A 16045-nucleotide genomic window follows, 5' to 3' on the forward strand; every position below is an offset into this window, starting at 1 on the left:
CTTTTCCAGAGGTCCTGAATTCAATTCCCAGCAACCACATGGTGGCTCACAACCATCGGATCTGATGCCCTCTTCTGGTGTGTCTGAAGACAGTGACAGTGTACTAAAAATATAAAATAAATAAATCTAAAAGTGGGGTTCGGGGATGACTGGAGAGATGGCTCAGAGGTTAAGAGCTTCCAAAGGTCCTGAGTTCAATTCCCAGCAACCACATTGGTGGCTCACAGCCATCTATAATAGGATCTGACGCCCTCTTCTGGTGTGTCTGAAGACAATGACAATGTACTCGAATACACTAAATAAATAAATAAATAAATAAATAAATAAACAAATAAACAAATAAATCTTTAAAAAAGGAGAAGAAGAAGAAGAATCAAAAGCAGATGGGAGAGGCCCACAACCCGATCTTTATTCAGAAATGTGGTTGGTGCTGGATGATTTGAAGCCCTTGCTCTGAGGGACAGTGGAATCCACCACAGGAAGTGCCCTCTCCTCTTCTCCACTAAGAATGTCAGAGGTCACTCTCTCCGTAGAGGGCACTAGAGAAAGCCACGTAGTCCAGGGCCCCGGACGGAGCCCCCGATCCTTTGTAGGGTGCCATCCGACGGATGCAGTACTCAGCCTGCTCGGCTGGGAGCTCCCTCCGCAGCTCTTCTGGGGTAATGTAGTTCTAGAAGAGAGGAGACATTAAGGGCCCATAGCTCTTGGATCATGTCCTAGCCTTCCAGCCCCTCCACTGAGTGAGAGTCACCTTGTCTCCTGCTAGGATTTTGAAGGAGGCTACAACTTGTTCAGCTGTGTCTGTCTCTGCAGTCTCTCGGGTCATGAAGTCAATGAAGGCTTGGAAGGTCACGACCCCAGCTGCATTGGGGTCCACCATGGTCATGATCCGAGCAAACTCCACCTCTCCCTGCAAAGATAGAGGTCAGGCACTGTGTCCATACGTGCTAAAGGCAAGAGGTCTTGCTCCTCATGTCCCTTCCTGGAGATTTTTTTGTACTTGACTTACATCGCCTGGGTGACAAGTTACCCTCTTCTACCCAAGACATCAGTCAGCTTGACTTTAGGGAGTCCTTCATGCTAGGCAGACAGAAGTATGCAGTCTGCCTGTAGCAATCCCTCCTCTTGCTTCCTGGTTCTGATACTTTATAACTTAGCATTGTTTCTTAGAGGGGAAAAATGGTCCAAGTGAAGACCTTGAAGTCACATAGGACAAGTTAATTTACCTCTCAGTGTCTTTGATAGCCTTTTTTTATGGGTGTGATAAGCAGAGAAGATAGTTTGTATTTAGAGGGGGCTGGGCAGAAGGAAGGGATCTGATGATACTTTTTTTTTTTTTTTGGTTCTTTTTTTCGGAGCTGGGGACTGAACCCAGGGCCTTGCGCTTCCTAGGTAAGTGCTCTACCACTGAGCTAAATCCCCACCCCCTGATGATACTTTTGACGTGGTCACCGGACTCACCAGATCATAGCCCATGGAGATGAGGCAAGCTCGGAAATCATCAGGTTCCATCATCCCATTCCGCTTCTGTTGACAGCAAACAGATATCAGGCTTGGTCTCCAAATTCCACCAGTCCCCAAGTCTCTTAGCCCACAGGGCTTAGCCCCCACTGACCCGGTCAAAGTGGTTGAAAGATGCCCGGAACTCGTTGAGCTGTTCCTGGCTCAGGCCCTTGGCATCTCGGGTCAGTACCTGGTTCTCCACCTCATTGATGGTGCGGGCAATGGAGGTGAGCAGCTGCTCCCAGCCCACACGGATGTGCTAGGAATCGAGAGGGCAGTCAGTGAATGGCCAGGCCTTGGTTCTTACTCCAGTTCTACTCCTTTTTCTGTTTGTTTGGAGACAGGATCTCTATGTAGCCCTGGCAGGCCTGGAACTCTCTCTGTAGATTAGACTGGCCTCAAAGTCATGGAGATCCACCTGCCTTTACCTCCCAAATGCCGTGATTAAAGACATGGACCACTGTACCTGGCTGTCTAGTTAACTGTACTCTTAATCTACTATGTGGCATTGGGCAAATCCTTCCCCTTATTGGACCTCTTAAACCTACCTCAATGTTCACTTAAGTGACTGTAAGCATCCCTTTCTATCTTAAAATTTGATTAAGTATTGGTTGGCCAGCTTGGCCAATCCTGAGTTTAGACTGCTTTGTTACTTTGAACAGGTCTCTTTTCTCCCTCCTTCCCTCCTTGCATCATAAAGCCCAAGCTGACCTTGAACTTCCTACACAGCTGGGAATGACCTGATCCTGGAGCATCTCAAGTGATGGCATAAGAGATGTGCATCACCACACCTAGCCCAGACAAGTCACTTTCTATTGCAGGATAGCCAAATTGCCATTGTAACATGGTAACATTGGGACACTGTAACATTGGGACATTGTAACATTGGGACATTGTAACATTGGGACATTGTAAAAGATGGCCAGACTGATTTGGTTACCCTCCTGGGACAGACAGGCTCTATCCAGCTGTGATCGGGTCAGCCTTCCCTTCCCTTTCTCCCAAGGGTGAGACCCCACCTCCATGCTGTAGACCGTGTGCTTGTTGTCAAAGACTAGGCCCTCCTGCAGCAGCTGGTGGTCACCCTCCAGCCGGTCGATGTTGCTCTTGTAATTGATGATGTTCTGCTCCTGCTGTCGCAGACCTGCCATCTGCTCCTCCAGAGAGCCAGCCAGCCCAGCTGCCAGCCGCCCTACTTCCTGCAAGGGTACCCAGGCAGGATAAGAACTCACAACTCCCAGTGGGCTCACCCCAATCCCTGAGTTGGCCTAGCTCTCCAAGCCCTTACCTCCACCTTTCCCTGGATCCAGGGTCCTATGGCATTGGCCTGGGCTGCAAACTGTCGCCGGAGCCTCTCATTCACCTGCTGCCGGGCCAGCTCCTCCTGCAGTGTCTGGTCACGGCTGGGTACCAGCTTTCTGACCTGGGAAGGAGAAGTGGTCATACCAAAGCCAACCGTGGGGGCCAGGAGATGGTGCTGCGGCAAAATAGCCTTCAGACCCTCAAACCTCAGTTATTGTTCTCATGAGCCAAAATGGGATGTGTGGATAGAACTCTGAGGCAAATGGCTCCAGGTTCCTCATCTGTAAAATGGGGCCCATGACATAGAGGTCGGCTGGTGGGTGGTATGCAAACAATGCTCTATATGTTTGTCAGTCTTGACAGAGGAATAATGTTGGAGGCTTATCCGAGGCCACATGGACTCTGTGGCGGGCCCCAGATGGATGGAGGTGGGCTTTGTTCCCCATATTTTGGGACGTCAGAGACCTCACTGATTCAAGTGTGCGAGAACAAGTGGGGAGCCACACGAGGCAGCTATTAGCACTCACCGTGTCCCACTTATTGTTGATGTCCTGCGAGCTGAGGGTGATGTAGGGGTTGCCAGACTTTGGCCGCAGTCCATACGTCTGACAGATCTTCTGAATCTCTCCTTGAATGCCCAGGATGGCACCTCGCTCTCGATCCGCCTCAGGCAACGTTGCCTTGAACTGTTCATGTGCTGTTAGCAGGCTCTAGGGAAAACAGGAAGAATCAGTCAGAACACCCATTTATCCCAGGCAACAGAGGGGGCAGAACAGAGAGCTAGGACACCTAGTAGTTGGTTCAGGACTGGTCCAAAAGCCTATGCCTCCTGCCTCGCACCCAGCACTCTATAACTGGGCTGTTTGGTTTGGGTTTTTTTTTGTTTGTTTTTTGTTGTTTTTTTTTTCCTACTTCCTACTTGTATTATCCAGGAACCCAAAGGTTTGGCCGATGGGATGTGAGTGAGACCAGTTTTCCTCTCATCACATCCAGTGCCTTTCCCCCCTTTAATGCCTTCACTGACCTGCGTCTCTTCTACAGAGTGCACTAGCCACACATCCTGCAGGTCCTCAATAGCCCCATCCAGCCAGTTGTTGAAGGGCGCTGCCCGCCGAGCAAACTCCAGCTGCAGCTGGTCAATGGTTTCCAGGAGCTTCTCCATTCTCTAGAGGCCAGAGGGATCATAGATCAGATCCTTTCCAGCTTGCTGGCCTCATCACCCTGCCCTCAGTTCCCTGGCCCTCCTGCCCACCTCTAGTGCATCCCTCCTCTTCTGGGTCAGTGTACCCAAGTTATCCCACTGGTCGCAGATGGCTTGGCAGCGGCTATTCACCGAGGCTGCCTCATGGTAGTCCAGCTCACTGATAGGCAAAAGGGGAATGAGTGTAGAGGCAGACCCTGGTGGAACCCAAGGCAAGGTGAGGGTGCAGGAGTGCCACCAGAACACGGGTGGGGCATGGGGCAGAGGAGCTATTCTTCCAGGGGTCTCTGTGTTGCTTCAGGAAGACTGGCACCCAGGACCCTCAGCTCTAGTCCCTGATAGTGTCCCGATGTGGCTCCTGGTATTACAGAAGCAGGATTGTGGGAGAAGGGAAACTTGAGGTTGTGGATGGTGAAGCCAAGGCTGACTGGGGTGATGGGCTAATATCCTGAGGTGAAGGGGTTTCCTGGTTGTGGGGGGGCAGGTCTTCACATGGAGTGGGACAGATGAGTGCCAATGGATAACTGTAAAGGCAGCAAAGTGGGTAAGGAGCTGGGGATGGCCTTTTCAGGAAGGGCGTAAGCAAGTAAGGGTGTGAGAGGAAACAGGATGCAATCACTTGTTTACCAAGGGTCTGACAGAGAAGGGCGGGGCTCAATGAGGAGGGGCTGGGGCAGGGTCTCTGGCCACGCCTACTTGAGTTCCTGGGCCAGGGCTGCAATGTGTTCCACCCGGTCTTGATGTGCAGCCAAGTCGCTCTCAAAGGCCTCATGACGTCGCAAGAGCGCACGCACCTCCTGCAGCGAAGCTGACTCGTAGTCATGCTGGTTTAACATTTCCTCTTTGCCTGCTCCGGAAGAAAGCAGGGTTTTGCCACCCAGAGGCCGCCACAGCTGGAGTGTTAGGTTACCCTGAGATGCCAGCCTGATCTTTGGCTTTGCTTACTGATGATGTCAGTGTTCCCTGACCCAGCACCAGCTAGGATGACCTTTGCTACAAGGAATTTTTGATATTGCCCCCCACCCCCATTATTAGTTTTTGGTTTGTTATTTACATTGTGGTTTGGTTGGCTGCTTGGTTTGAGATGGGTCTCTCTATGTAGTCCTGGAGAACTGGAGCTTGCTATTTTAACCAGGCTGACCTTGAACTCAGAGATCTGCCAGCCTCTGCCATACCATCACCACCCTGCCTATGTGGACCCCTCAATCTTTTGACCTGGCTTCATTTGCACACCAGCACCTGGCACAGTGCCTGACAGACAACTTGGTGGATGGCAGACCCTCATGTATGAATGAATGATAAATGTAAAAGCATTTGTGTGTGAAATTGCTTTATAAGTAAATGATAAATGATAAGTATAATTTTACAAATAGAGAGCATCATCCTCATCCAACAGTGGTAGGAATACCTCATTAGAGGCCTGCCTTCCTTACAGGAGGTGACAGGTAGAAATATTCAGAGATTGCCCCAGGGTCACCTAAGCTGTAAGTTTCAAAAATTCTTTTTTTATTTGTTTGTTTTTGAGCAGGTTCTCTCTACTGGCTGTCCTGGAACTCACTATATAGACCAGGCTGGCCTCAAACTCAAAGATCTGCCTCTTTTTCCCCATGCTGGGGTTATCTGAGTATGCCACCATAACTTAAGAAATTATTTTTTTTTCTTTTTTTTCCGGAGCTGGGGACTGAACCCAGGGCCTTGCGCTCGCTAGGCAAGCGCTCTACCGCTGAGCTAAATCCCCAACCCCTAAGAAATTCTTACAAAAATATCCAAACTAGGGCTGGAGAGATGATGGCTCAGTGGTTAAGAACACTGACTGCTCTTCCAGAGGTCCTGAGTCAATTCCCAGCCACCACATGGTGTCTCACATCCATCTGTAATGAGATCTGATGCCCTCTTCTGGTGTGTCTGAAGACAGCTACAGTGTACTCATAAATAAAATAAAATAAATCTTTTTAAAAAAGGAGTCATTCTTTTTATTTTTATGTGTATGAATGTTTTGTCTACACACACACACACACACACACACGCACACACACATACACGTGTGCAATAGGTACATGTCTGGTGCATAAGGAGACTAGAGGAGTTTCTGGATGCCCTGGAACTAGAGTTACAGGTGGCTGTGAGTGACCATCTAGGTGCTGGGAATTGAATCCAGGTCTTTTGCAAGAGCAGTCAAATCTCTTAACTACTGAGCCATTTTTCCAGCCCCAAGGACTCATTCTTTTGTAGGACTGAAATCTCTGACAGGCTTCCGAGTGGGTGATGGAGAATGATATATATGTCTCATAAAGTATTCTGTATCAATAGACTTGGAATATGACGGTGATGTTGAGATTGGGGACAGGCTTATCTTTGGACACCTATTTCGTATACAGAAGCTAAGTGACAAATTAGTAGAGAGGAGTACAGAGGACCAGAGCCTGTGCAGAGGGAGGTTAAGTTTATAGATAACAAAAACTAGTCCCGGGGGATTTAGCTCAGTGGTAGAGCACTTACCTAGGAAGCGCAAGGCCCTGGGTTCGGTCCCCAGCTCCAAAAAAAAGAACCAAAAAAAAAAAAAAAAAAAAAAAAAAAAAAAAAAAACTAGTCCCAAGAGGAGCCCAGATTGCATAGCAGCAAGTCAGGATGGAATGAAAAATCTGATTTCCAGCCAGGTTCGGTAGCTCATGTCTTTAGTCCCAGCACTTAAGAGGCAGAAACAGGTGAATCTCTGCGTGGTCTACATAGTGAATCCCAAGTAGTCAGCACTAACTCTATAGCAGGACAATTTCTGAAGTGGGGGTAGGGGGAGAGAAATTTGTGTCCAGTTCCCTGCAGAGCATCTGCTTATGTCCTGAACATTTTGTCCCAGGAAAGAGTCTAGCTCCATGAAATAAACCTACCCCGGGTCCAAGCTTCATGCAGGGAAGCCTTCTGCTGGAACTTCTCAGCCAGGTGCTGAAGCCTCTGCAGACGCCTGATCTCTGAAAGCAGCCAGTCCTCATAGCCCTTCTCCACCTGCTCCAGTCCCCGCCACGCATTGGCTATGTCCTGTGTGGAAAACAAAGATGGCCTCCATCATGGTTCACCCATTATACAGATGAGGATCAAGAACCCAAGGTCACCCAGGACATATGGGCAAAGCTAGAACATCATCACGCCTAGCCTAGCTCACCGAAACCAGCTTGCCCTCTGAGGGCATGAAAGCAGGTCGGTGGCTCAGGCGCAGCTTGGTCTGCAGCGTGTTGAAGTTGATCTCCAGCTGGCACTTCTCCTGCACACGGGGAGGCTTGTGCAGGCGCCTGTAGTCGCGGAAGTCCTCCAGCTTGCGCTGCATGGCACTCATGCTGGGTTCACCCACTCGGTTCTCTAGCCATGGGACAGTGCGGCGGATCCACTCCAACAGCTGCCAGGATCAGAGCAAGGCAGAGAGTTCTGAGCTGACCTTCACACCTGGCCGGCCCAGCTCCACTCCACATATAGACTGTGGCCAGAGGGTCAGGCCTCAAATACATGGAGGGGACTTTCAAAACTGGGGAGCACAGAACAGGGTAGTCTGTCCTTACTAGTCAGAGAAAGAACAGGATACGTGTGTGTGTGCGTGTGTGTGTGTGTGTGTGTGTGTGTGTGTGTGGTGGGTTAAGAGGTGTGGAGATTGAGTCTAGGGTCTCCCATAGTCTAGACAAGCACTCTACTCCTGAGCCACATTCCAGTTCCAGGCAATCTCTGAGTCCAGGGGCCAACATGTGGCTGTGTAAATACAAGGGGAGGAATCTGGGAGTGAATGAGCAATGACCGGGTGAGTTTGGTTGACAGAAGGGCAGGAGATGGTGGGGAGGCAGGGCCAGAGAGAAGCTGGAAGGAGACTCTTAGACTCACGGCAGAGGTTGGTTAGAAGAATTGGGAGGGTCAGCGGGGATAGATGAGGAGCACAGTAGGAAGGGCCTCTCTGGCCCTAGCCTCACCTCACTAGCCAGTTTCTCATACTCCTCCATCAGCTTCTCGTTTTCCTGGTTCACAGCTAAGACCTTGCAGATCCTGTTGGCAGCAGTCTCTGCCTGTAGTGGAGACAGCAAGGGGGCTTAGGTCAGCTACCCCAGACACACCATCCTTCCTCCCTCTGCAAAGTCCTTAAAAACCTGGCCCATGTACACATCAAGGACAGGTAAGTACATCTTTAAGGTAAGAGGAAGCTCTCAGGACAAAGGTTCCCTGAAAATCCATGGTCTACAACTGAGACAGTGGCCCTCCCTCCCAGTTATATACCTTGGCACCTCCAAATGTTGGGCTAACACCGAGGTTGGGCCACTGGGCCCTACCTAAACAGCAAGGCACTCAGTGGGGCAGCAGTGAGGCCCTCCTTTACCTGCTCAGCCCCAGCAAATGCATGGTAGAAGCAGGAAACATAGGTCATGATGGCTTTCTCATCTGGTTTGGGGGTGTTCACAATATCTGGGGGAAGACAGCAAAGTGGCGTTTATTTGTTTGTTCATTTGTTTGTTTTGAGGCACTGGGAATCAAACCCAGGGCTTTTCTCATGATAGTAAGTGTTCTGCCACTTAGCTACATCCCCAACTCTTCTCTTCTAATGTGTATGTTGACCAAACCCAGAGTGGGGAATGAACTCAAGACTCTCCCCTCCATGCAGAGAAGACCCTCAGAATGACAGAATGATGGAAAGCCCTCTAAGATCACCCCAGGGCCTGGTGTGAGACCATGCGGGAGTGTGCAGCCGCTGAGCCCCTCATGAAGAATCAGTGCACAGTGCCTGGTGCTCCCAGTCAGTCTATAACTGAGTCTCTCTGCCTTTTCCCTAAGTCTTATGATTTCCTTGGGGGTGGGGTGGAGGCTGAAAGCAGCTCTCTGTGGTACACAGGCATCTAGTGTACCATCAGCAATTACTCAGAAAATATAGCTGCTTCGTTGACTGAGCATTGCATGGGCCCAGGGTCCACAGGCAGAATGTGCCCCAGAGAAGCTTCCAGTCATGGGAACCAATATTGTCCTGGATAATCAGGGGGCTTGGATATGAGACAGAGCAGATCTATCCCATAGAGGAAAGCCAGGAGAGGGTGGGCAGGAGGAGTGTAGTGGAAAGCTCATGGAGAAGAGGAATGATGGCATGAAACATTGGAGTACATGTCTATAATTACAGCACTTGGGTGTGGTGGAGGCAGTACAGGCAGGAGTTCAAGGCCAGCCTGAGCTACATGAGGTTCTGTCTTAAGAAACATAGGATCTTGAAAAGAAGGCTCGGGATAGAGTCAGAGGTGGGAGGAGTAAATATCACAGGAGGAGGGGGCTGCAGAGCACTGTGCCGAGGCGGGACTGGGTCAAGTGAGTTCTGAACGCTGCTCTCATTCATTGACCTACCTTCTGCATCCAGCATCTTAGGGATGTCCAGGTATTTCTCTGCCACCTCAAAGGCAGTGTTCAGGTTTCCAATGGGGTCATCCTAGATAGGCATGAGGCAGAAAGGTGAAAGGTCAGCGGAAGGCAGAGACTTTAGAGTTGGCTCTGTGAGTTATGGAGGCCCACCTTGCGAAGCTTGGCATAGTCAATGAGATCTGGCCGGTGGCGGTGGATGAGAGCACAGAGGGCCAGGCCATCCTTCCAGCTGGACAGAGAAAAAGGGTTGTCAGACTCCAGTTCAGGCTGAGGCCATGCCCCACCCTCAGCCTAGAAGCACTCCCGCAGGACAGCTTTTTCTGTGAGACCCAGTCAAGTGCAAATTCCTTTGCCCACCCCCACCTCGCCCCGGTCGGCTTCTCCCAGCTCCTCATGACCCTGTCCCATTCCTAGGGCTCAAATCAGAACAATTTCTAGATGTGTAGGGTCTCCACGTCTTTTCTGGCTGAAATATATTTCCAAGGATGTCACAACTGCTCCTTGTCCTGGAAGTATTCTGCAACCCCCTAGTTCTTTCTCATTCACTTCAAGATACCCTGAGTCCTCGTTTCAGAAGCTGTTCCAAGAACTGAACCAGAGCCCCTCCAACTGCTGAGCTTTGGGATGAGGCCAGCCTGCCCCTCACAGACCAGGGCTGCTCACTGTTCCCCCTTGAGGCCATCGAACAGACCTGGTATGGAAGTTCTGTACGTTGACATTGCGGTATGGTGCTGTTTTCCGCTGACACCAGAGAAGCAAGCCTTCTTTGGCTGAGGTCTCTGGGTGGCAAAGGGGCAGAAGTGTTAGCTGGGAAAGCAGAAAAGGGTCTCATCCGGCCCCCTCCACATGGCTCCTCTTCTCACCTTCTACAGAGATGTCCTGAATGGCAAAGCGGAGGATGATGGTCCAGATCATGCCCAGGGTCATCTTCAGGTTCCCGTCAACAATTTCTGCCAGGGAGAGGGGTCAGGGTTGGACTCCAGGCCTTTGTGTCCAGCCTCAGCCTCCCGACCCTTGTGTCCCACCCAAGACCTGGTAGCTCGTAAGTAAATACCTAAGACGCACACAGCGGTCAGTGAGTGTTAGTTTAGAATTATTTCTTGGACCTCCTAGGTACCAGGTGCTGGGCTAGCATTTTGGGTACATTTGCTTCTGACAGTCAGGAATAATTGTCTCCACTGGTCTTGTATAGAGAAGGAACCCCTTGACTCCTCTGAGTCTTTGTCAAGACCACTCTTGTCCCCTCCTCACCTTCAGCACCGATGGACACTAGCTTAACTCCTTTGCTGGCAATGAAGTCCAGGGCTTTGTTGACATTGGCGATTTTGTGGAAGCGCATCTTGCCTTTGTCTGGCCTGGGCAGCCTCTCTCCTGAGAATATAAGGAGTGGGCAAGGGTCAAAGGTCATGAGAGGAAGCCTGGGATATGTACCTCAGTAGTAGAGTGTTTGTCTAGCCTGACTGCAGCTCTGAATTTGATTCTTAGCAATAAATAAATAATAAATTAAAATTTAAAACTTAAAAATGCTGTTCCCAAGCTCTCCCTTCTCCAATACAAGTCCCTTCTGGCTGCCACCATTCCCATAGGTCTCCAGATTTCCCTGACCACTGCTGTACGCCCTCACCAGAAATGACCTCCAGGAGCAGCATGAGCTTCAGGCCATTGCGGAAGTCCTCTTCAATGTTCTCGATCTGTGTGCCTGCCTTGCGCAGATGGGAGTTGCACCATGCAGTGAAGGTCTGGGGACAGAGGACAGTGATTGGACTGGAGGACTAGGGACAGGGATGCCTGTGACTGGGTCTGGCACATACAGACCTAGCTGCTCTGTTAGGAGAGGTCTGAGAATCCAAGGCCCTGAATATAAATCCTGGTTTGGCCACTGACTTCTGTGTATCCTCTACTCCTTTCCTACCTAGAGTTTTAGTTCTCTTGACAGAAGAGAAATGGCCCTGGAGCATCTGTGGGTACCATTTTGGATTTGGGACCTCCCTGTATCAGCACTCCAGCTTTATCTAGTCTTAATCACTGGAGATGGGACTAGGAAACATTAACACACTTCCAAGTGTGGAGTTCCCTGAGGTCCAAGCAGCCTAGAGATATGCTCTCTACACTGAGAGATCCTCAAGGGAAGCACATCTGGATGAGAAGTGGCAATCACCTGCTGGGGAGACTCTGGACAGAAAGGCACTGCACCGCTGATCAACAGTCTGTTGCTTCAGAACGATCCATTAAGCACCTCAATATCCCCACAGGGTCTCACAGCAGTGACCTGTTGATGCCTGTCAGGTACTGCAATCCACATGATCCCCTTCCCTACAGCCTCAGCTTCCACCTGAGACAAGAGGATTGGGGTACGGCTGTGTCTGTTGGGAATGGGGGAGTTCTGTGACTACACACAACACTTGCCAACCTCCCAGGTCTTCAACCCTGAGCACTACTACTGGTTTTGGATCCTTGATGGAGTCCACATCTGGACCCCAATCCCAGCTGCCATCCCTCTCCATGATCTAAGGCCAGCCCTTGACCTCTCTGTCCCTAGCTTTCCATACTCATCCAAATGAGGGGCAGGGAGTCAGACTCTATGTCTCTGGTCATTCTTCCTCTGACCTGGAAGGATCCTGGAATTCAGATCATTCCTTCCACCACAAAACAGAGGCTCCTAAGAGGTAGCCTCGAAGCCAATTGGAATTCTCTCCTCAGCCAGATTTCCAGGTGTGCTGGGATCTGGAGTAGAAGAGGATGCTATAAATACCAGATGCTATAAATACCAGATAGCTGTCATAGCTAAGAGAACTTGATGAGCTTCTGTCACAAGGGGGTGGGGTATAAGTGGGTTCTCAGTCAATAGGGACCAAGCACAGAGATTGCATTCATATTACCACAGTTGCTTCAGATACTGGAGTCTGGATGCCCCGAGACTACAATTGGTGGGGGGTAGGCAACTTGGTGAGGGGGGTGGAAAAGGAGAGGTTTTTGTTTTTGTTTTTGTTTTTGTTTTTGTTTTTGTTTTTGTTTAAGACGGAGACTTATGTATCCCAGGGTTTCGTGTAGCTAGTGGTGACAATGAACTTCTGACCCTTCTGTCTCCATCTCCAGAGTCCTGGGATTACAGACATGCACCACCACCACACCCAGTTTATTTGCTGCTAGGGATCCAAGCTAGGTCTTCACTCACGCTAAACTAAGTCAAAACTTTATTAGCAACTGAGCTGCATCCTCAGTGCCAAGTGTGAGCTTCAATACGATGTAGCCCTGCCCTGAAGGAGTCCACAGCCAATCAGAGTCATGCTGGTCTCTGAGGTATACTGACAGAAACATGCAGAGGAGTGTGGGGTGGAGCAGGACTGTTTCAACTAGGCAGAACTTTCTCGATGTCGGCTAGTGTTCGATCAGAGCAGTGATGGAAGAGCAGGAGCTTGTACGGGATCGGGAAGGACAGACAAGGGCGGGCATGCCAGGCAGGGGCAGACGCAAGGGGAAATGTGCAGTGAGAAACGGTTGTTCTGTTTATGGGACTGCACTGTGGCACTGCTGGAATGAAGCTGGGGTTGTTGGGCTATCGGTGGCGAGAGACAGACCGGAGGGGTGGAAGGGGCCAGGTCATGCCTGATCCTGGGTGCTAAGCCAGGGAGTTTGAATTTGATCCTGAGAGCTACAGAGGGTTGGCAAAGCTTCGGGCAAGAGGGAGGCATCAGAACTTAATTAATTATTTTTGAGACAAGCTTCTCCATGGAGCCCTGGCTACCCTGGAACTCATTGTGTGGAACAGGTCAATTGACAGAGATCTGCCTGCCTCTGTCTCCCAAATGTAGTCTAGAACATTTAAAGGCTCACTCTGGTTGCAGAGCAGGGACGATGGTTGTCAGAACAGAAGGGAAAAATGAGAAGATGGGATGGATACAAGGCATAGAGAGGGATGGGGGTGGGAACGAGGAGGTGGGGGTTGCATTTGTATCATTCTGATTCCAGACTTCTTATGGCCTATTTATGGGGCTTGAGCAGTGGAAAGATTGCCCAGATTGGATTCCCAGCTCCCATGTCAGGAGGCTTATAACTGCTTGTAACTCCAACTCTGGAGATCTGACACCCTCTTCTGGTCTCCATGGACTGCCATGTACATACACATAAGTACAAATAAATCTTCAGTGGGAATTCTGACATGTAGCTGGGTTGGCGGACTGGCTGTCTAGTACACTAGAAGCCCTGGCTTGGCTCCCATCATCACTTAAAACCTGATGTGGTAGTGCATATCTGCACCCTCCACTTAGAAAGTGGAGAAAGGGCTGGAGAGATTGCTCAGTGACTAAGAAGACGTGTTGCTCTTGCAGAAGACCCAGGTTCGATTCCCAGCATCAATTACCACCTATAACTCCAGGGCCAGGGAATCTGATACCCTATTCTGAGCTCCTCAGGCACCAAACATGGATGTAACACACATGCATATATGCAGGCAAAACACACATAAAATAAAATCAGTAAATCTCATAAAAATTTTTTTTAAAAAGAGGAAGCTGAGGATCAGAAGTTTAAGGTCATCCTTGGTTACATGGCAAACTCAAGAACATCTTGGGGTACGTGAGACCTTAAAAAAGCCTAGAAATGCTTATGAACCACTTTTTTACTACTGTCAGCTGAAGAGGACTCAGGTATCAGGGGAGAACAGAGTGTTCCAAAGCTGGAAATCATAGCTATTGGGGTCACCGGTGAATGAGGAAGTGTGCAGGAGCAGGAATGGATGGGGCAGGGGGGTACCTGCTGTACGGCAAAGGTGTTACAGGTGTGAGATAATGTGGAACTAGGAAGAAAAACCCACCCATCCATCCACAGGGCACGTTAACTGGCTTTCACAGCATCTACCCCGTTCTATTGATGGATTAATGGTGGACTTGGGTTAGTGGTGGACATTGTTGATGGACGTGGATGGCTAGAAACTGGCATGAAAGGATGGTTCTGATGTTTTAAATGACAAAGGCAAGAATAAGACTGACAGATGTCATGGTAAGAACACACAGACTTTGATCTGGGAGAGGAATGGATGGCTGGGCGTAGGACAAGGGTTGTTGAGGAGCCAATGGCAGCTGGAGCCAGGGGCAGGGATGACATCACCCGAGGGATTGCAGAAACTCAGGACTACAGCCATGCTGGGAGACAGGTGCAGGGGGAGGAGGGAGGGGGATGGGAGAGGGGGATGGGGGAGGGTGGATCATCCCAGGCCTATTTCCATTCAGCTCAGGCTTCTCATTGCTACCGCTACAGTCAGCTCCTGTCATCTAACACAGCGGAAATGATCTGATTGTAAATCCTGGGGGGGGGGGGGGTCCTCAGGTCCTGCAAAGTCCTCTACTTTCCTGAAAGCACGCACGGTTGGCAGAAGGCAAGTCCAATGGGTTCATGATACCCACCCTAAGCCTGGCCTGCAGGTCCTTAAAAGTTCCTCAGTTCAGATGGACTAATTTTCTCTTCAGGCATCCCAGGTGTCCTACTCCCTCAGTCGGGGAGCTAGGGGTGAAAATAATCCAGGGAAGGAGGGGGGCAGTGCCCTACAAGGCTGGGCCTGGGCAACAGCTGCCCACATGGCCCTTTTGAGCTCCTACAGAGGCGCTGCCTCAGCACAAGTGTCCATGTGGGAGCCTGGGTTAAGTTACTGGTAAGGGGACCCGGGGCTCCCCTCCTCCTGACCTTCTGGCCTTTTCAGCAGACTCAGGGCTTCTAAGACCGGGAGGGGTATCTTGGGAAAGAGTGGGGTGGGGCAAGGAACAAAAACCCTTGGATGGGGGCATTCTTTTCTTCCTCACAGTATATAACAGGCTGCTCTAGCTCTGCCCTTTTCTGGGCCTCAGTTTCCTCAGTTGTCTGTCAAGCCAGTAGAGGGACTGTGGGCCTCACCCTGAGCAGAAGACATAGTAAAGGACAGGAAAGAATATAGATGGTTCTTCTCTCCTATACCCCAAATCCACTGGTTGTGTGTCTGGCATGTTCTCCTCAGGATGGGGTCTAGGGATACTTAACTGGAGAAAAGGGTGGGTGTGTAGAGGAGCATAACTTCCTGAGAAGCCCTCGCCTCCCACCCAAGAACAAGTTAGGTCTCTTGGACCTTGTCCAACACCCACTTTCACCAGCATAAGAGGGGCAAGAGGCTTAAAGGAGTCCTGGCATCACTGAGGGACTTCCCAGTGTCCTTGACATCCTAAATCCCCCATGAGAACTTTCAGCCTTTCTTCTAATCTTTGAGGACAGCAGATAGCTGCCTGTTTGGGGAGTTGTAGTTTAGATTACATGAAGGTTCTGTTCTTGATCTGCCCAGATGCCCGGGAAGAACTACCTGCCCTCCCAGCCTCAGTTTTTGCCTTTGGGAATTGGGTGAGCACTCACTTTCCGCTGCTGTTTCTCCCAGGCAGGATCCAACAGCAAGTCGCGGTCCCAGTCTTCCTCCTGTTCCATGTACTCACCGCCCCCGCCACCAGAGAAGGGCCCCTCCCCGGCCCCCAGACCCTCGGGCTGCATAACCATCATCATCTTGCTCAGGCTCTTGGCTCGGCTCTGCTCCACTGGGCGAGCTCCTGCACGCTCAGGCTGGGTTAAGTACTGCCCGGTTCAGCCCCAGATCGGGTTCATACTAAATATGGGGGAGGTGGGTGGGACCAGATAGGGGGCGAGGGAGGTTGGGTC

The 16045-nt window shown here is 50.4% G+C and overlaps 1 protein-coding gene and 1 long non-coding RNA gene across 2 annotated transcripts in view; one reads left to right on the forward strand and one right to left on the reverse strand.

Moving 5' to 3' along the window:
* Positions 1-384: 384 nt before the first annotated feature.
* Actn3 (actinin alpha 3) lies at positions 385-15930 on the reverse strand. The gene is made up of 21 exons (NM_133424.2): positions 15749-15930; positions 11001-11115; positions 10628-10747; positions 10240-10326; positions 10068-10155; positions 9527-9605; positions 9362-9443; positions 8355-8440; positions 7954-8046; positions 7164-7394; positions 6892-7039; positions 4703-4853; positions 4058-4166; positions 3830-3970; positions 3333-3515; positions 2792-2926; positions 2523-2702; positions 1616-1762; positions 1462-1527; positions 752-910; positions 385-670 (listed from the first exon to the last, which is right to left on the reverse strand). The coding sequence occupies exons 1-21, from the start codon at positions 15890-15892 to the stop codon at positions 512-514; spliced, it is 2703 nt and encodes a 900-aa protein (NP_596915.1). The 5' UTR covers positions 15893-15930; the 3' UTR covers positions 385-511.
* Positions 3428-16045, forward strand: part of LOC148007856 (uncharacterized) — a 112833-nt gene continuing 100215 nt past the window's right edge. Inside the window, exon 1 of the long non-coding RNA XR_015652828.1 lies at positions 3428-5991. This is a non-coding gene — a long non-coding RNA (uncharacterized LOC148007856). The remainder of the gene's footprint in view (positions 5992-16045) is intronic.

The sequence above is a fragment of the Rattus norvegicus genome, chromosome 1, assembly GCF_021556685.1.
Source record: "Rattus norvegicus strain SHRSP/BbbUtx chromosome 1, alternate assembly SHRSP_T2T, whole genome shotgun sequence".
NCBI classification, from domain to species: Eukaryota; Metazoa; Chordata; class Mammalia; order Rodentia; family Muridae; genus Rattus; species Rattus norvegicus.

What these genes read in the sequence shown, in the direction of transcription:
- Actn3 (NM_133424.2), bottom strand. Translation starts at nt 15,892, where the DNA reads ATGATGATGGTTATGCAGCCCGAGGGTCTGGGGGCCGGGGAGGGGCCC. An exon ending in CAGAGGGCAAGCTGGTTTCG is followed by an intron (nt 7,040 to 7,163) that starts GTGAGCTAGGCT and finishes TTTTCCACACAG; the next exon opens with GACATAGCCAATGCGTGGCG. An exon ending in GGATCCAGGGAAAGGTGGAG is followed by an intron (nt 2,703 to 2,791) that starts GTAAGGGCTTGG and finishes GTACCCTTGCAG; the next exon opens with GAAGTAGGGCGGCTGGCAGC.